General features: G+C 38.6%; 1 protein-coding gene across 4 annotated transcripts in view; it reads left to right on the forward strand.

Annotated features, from left to right (window-relative positions):
* Positions 1 to 4,412, forward strand: part of TRAPPC13 (trafficking protein particle complex subunit 13) — a 34,716-nt gene extending 30,304 nt beyond the window's left edge. For 2 of the 4 annotated variants that reach the window (XM_055699065.1, XM_055699067.1), the window contains 3 exons: positions 1,602 to 1,702; positions 2,622 to 2,772; positions 2,868 to 4,412. In XM_055699065.1, coding sequence (XP_055555040.1) covers positions 1,602 to 1,702; positions 2,622 to 2,772; positions 2,868 to 2,972 — 357 coding nt within the window. In that variant the 3' untranslated portion in view covers positions 2,973 to 4,412. The remainder of the gene's footprint in view (positions 1 to 1,601; positions 1,703 to 2,621; positions 2,773 to 2,867) is intronic. The other 2 variants (XM_055699066.1, XM_055699068.1) reach the window with 1 other exon arrangement.
* Positions 4,413 to 4,655: the final 243 nt, after the last annotated feature.

The raw sequence follows: 4,655 nt of genomic DNA on the forward strand, positions 1-4,655 counted from the left end.
AGCACATTCCCCTCAGCTAACTGATTGCCACGCATGGTCCTAGTTTCCAGCCCGCTCCTGCTTCTGGGTAACATTAAACCAGACAGATGCATGTCCACAGTAATGCCAAGGGTCTCCACCTGCTCATGGGCATGCAATCCAGGACTAGACTAGAACCAGTCCGTTTAAAGAACGCTGCTCTTGAGTAGCACAAGCAAGTTGATTCCATACTCTGAGCAATTGTCTCATTTTTGGATGAAAACTATGCTCCTTCTTTTGGTGTTACCGTAAGGCCTTTACCTCTAGCCATCAGTTCTTGTAGGTGTATCATTAAGGCCAACAGGTATGGACTGGTTTGGGCCTTCTCACCTGCTCTGATCCTGTCTTGATTTGATCAATTGTGGCCAAGTTTATTCTGTAAAACACTGCTTTTCTTGTTTGGGGTTGTGGTTTTTTTTTTTTTCCTTAATGTATCTCTATTAAAAAGAAGAGTCTAATGTTATGGCAGACTACCTGTTGTTTAGGGAAGTAGTTATAATTTATCCAGTAGGTTCCTTCCTCTTACCTAATCCAGATGAAAACGTGTGCCTTTTTCCAGTGCGGGATAATTACTACTTTTTCTTGAAGGGTTCCAAACTGATGTTGCTTGATTGCTCAGAAGTCGCCATCAGTTTGACATTTTTGCTCACTCTGATGTCCTATTTAATTTGCTTTCTACAGTGTCATCTTTCTTTAGTCTGTAACGAACCATGTATGACTAAAACCTCTTCCCAGCCTGTTGGTCACTGGCTTTCTGGACCTCTTTGGGAATATATTTTTAATGAAGCTGTAAATGTAACTACAGCATCCTTTTATCAGCAGTATTGGAATGTGTGTCACAAGTAAGCCTTGTCAGGCCAGGCGATCTTTTCGCTTCTTTTTTTTCCCTTATGATTTGTCATTTGTGGGGGATTTAAAATCTAAAGCTGTTTATCTGCAGGTTACCGTCTTGTATCAACCCTGGTTAGTAGTAACCAGGGTATTTGTCATAGGTTTGTCATATTAATAGACCATATGAAATGTGTTTGGCTCTTGACAGAATTGGATAGCTGGCAAGTGTTCAAACCATGTGCCTTTCTAATTTGTGGCAATTATTTTTTTTGGCAGAGGCTTGGAGGATTGAAATGGCAAAGAGAATGAGCAATCTCTTTAATTCATAGGATGTGGAATAGTGTTGGGTTTATCCAGGACAATTATGAACTTTTTTTCATGAAAAAAATTTAAAAACCCCCACCAACTTATGTTGTCCATAGTGTATCTGTTACCTGCCTAACAGATCTTAGAATTAAAGTTCATCTTCTCAGGAATTCTGTGGGGATATTCAAGCTTTAAGGATGTGAACTATCTGAAAAACCTAATAATAAAGATCATCCACGTCTAATGAATTGTTAAACCTGTCAAGAAGGTGGTCATTGGTAGTGGGTGGAGAAGTGCTGTGATTTGGATACAAATCAAAAGCATGAAAAGTCAAACTTATTTCTTCAGAGTCGTCTTACTCTAAGCTTGTTGCAGAAAATGAAGATGTAAGTAGTGAAAACTTTACTGTCCAGCATCTGAGAATACACATTCTTGTACCTTCTCAGGCTCCTGGTTATGGCGATGTAAGGCTTTCTTTGGAGACAATACCAGACACTGTAAATTTGGAAGAACCTTTCAACATTACATGTAAAATAACAAACTGCAGGTAATGATGTCATGTTATTCTTGTGGGTTTTCCTGAATAGGTAAGTTGTGGCTGTCTTTGTTTCGCTTTTCAATACTTTCTCCAGAAACAGCTCAAGGCTGGTCTTTATTATGAGTTGTAGCAACATGAAACTACTTGAAACGCATCTTTTGGATTACAGTGATTTTCAAAAACCCAAAGAAAACAGATCATGATGGAAGGTTGTGGTTGGGTTTTTTTTAATACTATTTGAACTAGGAGATTGCCATAAGTCTGTAGTAGAATTCCGTGGAACTGGCAGCAGTATCATTTAAGATTGCACCCCATACTTAAATTGCAAATCGTCTTAGTTCTTCTTAGTTAATCTAATAGCAAAATGAGTGCCTATATAGGATTTTTTAACTACAAGTGACTTTATCAGAATAAATTATATTTGTATCCAGTCTGATTTTACTGCTGGTTCTGCACCACTGCTAGAATGCCTGCTAAACATTGTCTCCATAGTCTTTTGTATGTGTTTTATCAATGTTTTGACTTGATTTGTGTTTACACTAGGATCTACAGTAGCCCTTTATAAAAGGGTTGCAAGAGTGACATTTAAATAAAGTAATTCTAAATAGAAGTTAAAGCTAGCCAGGGACTAAAGCATGCATCTGGGCTGCAGATACTTCTCATTAGAATCTTGTACTCCATCCAAAACGTGAGTGATATTTAAGCTATGCAGTACTGCTAAGCCCATGATAGGATGCTTGTGTTGGACAAAGCTATATGCGACTGCATTGCTGCACATCATAGTAAATTTTGCTTGCTGCCTTGTAATTTATAAATGGTTGATCAGTAATAACCTGAATAATACGGTAATCAAGCTTTTATATGTCTGCAGTCTTTGAGTGCTTAAAAAAAGTCCACAGGTTTATTCTTGTTTTTCAATTTCCTCTAGCAGTGAAAGAACTATGGATCTGGTTTTAGAAATGTGCAATACTAATTCCATCCACTGGTGTGGAGTTTCAGGAAGGCAACTTGGAAAGCTGCACCCAAGTTCATCCCTCCATCTTGCACTTACATTGTTGTCTTTAGTGCAGGGACTACAAGTAAGTCTTTATAGCATAATTCTGTTATAAAATAGCTGGTTTATAAACTTAGTAATTATTTCTATTAACATCTCCTAAATATTTTCCCTTTCTAGAGTGTCTCTGGCTTAAGACTTACAGACACATTTTTGAAGAGAACATACGAGTATGATGATATTGCACAAGTCTGTGTAGTTTCTTCAGAAGTCAAACAAAGCTGAAGAAAGAATTCTGTGTTTGCTGGGCCTTTTTTTTTTTATCAACTCTTTAATATGATTCAGCTGCAAAAACATCAAAACATGTGCAAGCAAAGCCAAATCTCTGTATGCCTATAAATGTAATTATGGTTCTTTTAATTTCTCTGAGCGTTCTTTTGAATGTTTTAAAAATGCATATGCCACTTTCAGAAGATTTTTATCTACTGAAAAGGAAGCCTCTGAAAAAACTGTAGCCCTAGCAAATTTTATTTCATTGACATCGCCTCAGGATGGGGGGTGAGATTGATAAATAATAGCACTTTGTACTTATTTTTGTTACTTTATTTTTTTACATATTAAACTAGTTTTTAAATTGTGGCTCTAACACAACTGCTTCAGTTTTAAGCAACTGGCCCTTTACAGAGAAGTTCCTGGAATCCAAAACTCTAAAGGAAATAGTTCAGGGTACCTGGCACGGCAGCGTATTTGCATGGTATGGGCACAGCCATAAGAACTATCATGTGGTAACAGCAAGGGATGAGAGAGTGCAGCTGGCACTGAGGCACCAGCAGCTAGAGAGTAGAGCAGCAGCCGAAGAACACACTGGTGGTGGTTCCGTCTCTGGAAAGTGGTAATACAGCAAACCTGTCCCAGTTAGCTGCAGTCTTGTGCAGAGCTCTGTGTCCCTGCAATCCAGGGCATGCTGTGAGCAGGCATGTTACTTCCCAATTAGTAGAGTACTGAAAAAGTCACAGAAATCAGGTGGGTTTTTTTTATTGGTAGACTGAGGTGGTCTAAGTTATTCTTCTTGTCCCAGAGGCATTTAAGTAGATTTTTAGGAAATTGAGGATAAAACCCTGCATGGCTGGCCTAGATAGAGTTCTCCAAAGCCTATGCAGGAAGAAATTCAGGACTTGGTTCAAGCACTGATACGTATTTTTCCTAGTTTGCTTTAGACAAAAGATGAAAACATCTTTGGCTGAAGTATTTAAGTTCACCCAAAGGTAGCCATTTAATAGAGAGAACGGTGACTGACTTTCCTACTTCAATGCTGGTGGCATGTCTACTAAACTAGGTAGTTTAACTACTCATATATCTCAGCTACCACATTGGCACTTAGCAACCTCAGTTTCTGTTTTTTTACTTAAGGCCGCCTTGTGTTTAAAACCTTTAATGCAGGAGCGGGCTGGAAACTAGGACCATGCGTGGCAATCAGTTAGCTGAGGGGAATGTGCTCGAGCTTGTCTAGACAACAATCAACATGATACAGAGCACAAGGGAGTGGGGGAGGGATGGCGCCAAGGAAAGGTAACACCTTGCTGTTAATTGATGGTAGTTAACCACCAATCGGGGATTGCCTAGTATGCAAGGCTTAGCTTCAAGAACCAATCTGTTTAGAACGCGCAGCTTCTGAAAGTGTATATAAACTCGTGCTTCTGTACAATAAATTGACATTTGCTTGCATCAAGCTGCGTCCCGTCTCTTCATTCGCCACACTTTACATGTGGATTTCAATTTATAAAAATTGGATAAATTTAGAACCAGCTTAATAAATTGAGGCAATAAGTCCCTACAGGAAAAAAACCAACAAACTATATCCTGCACATCTAAGAAAATGCAGAATAACCAACATAAATAAACATGTATTATGCAGTTTACCTGTTACTGTAGGTACATCAGCAAACTAAAACAGTAAACCCACAACTA

This window comes from Falco cherrug, chromosome Z (assembly GCF_023634085.1).
Source record: "Falco cherrug isolate bFalChe1 chromosome Z, bFalChe1.pri, whole genome shotgun sequence".
NCBI lineage: Eukaryota > Metazoa > Chordata > Aves > Falconiformes > Falconidae > Falco > Falco cherrug.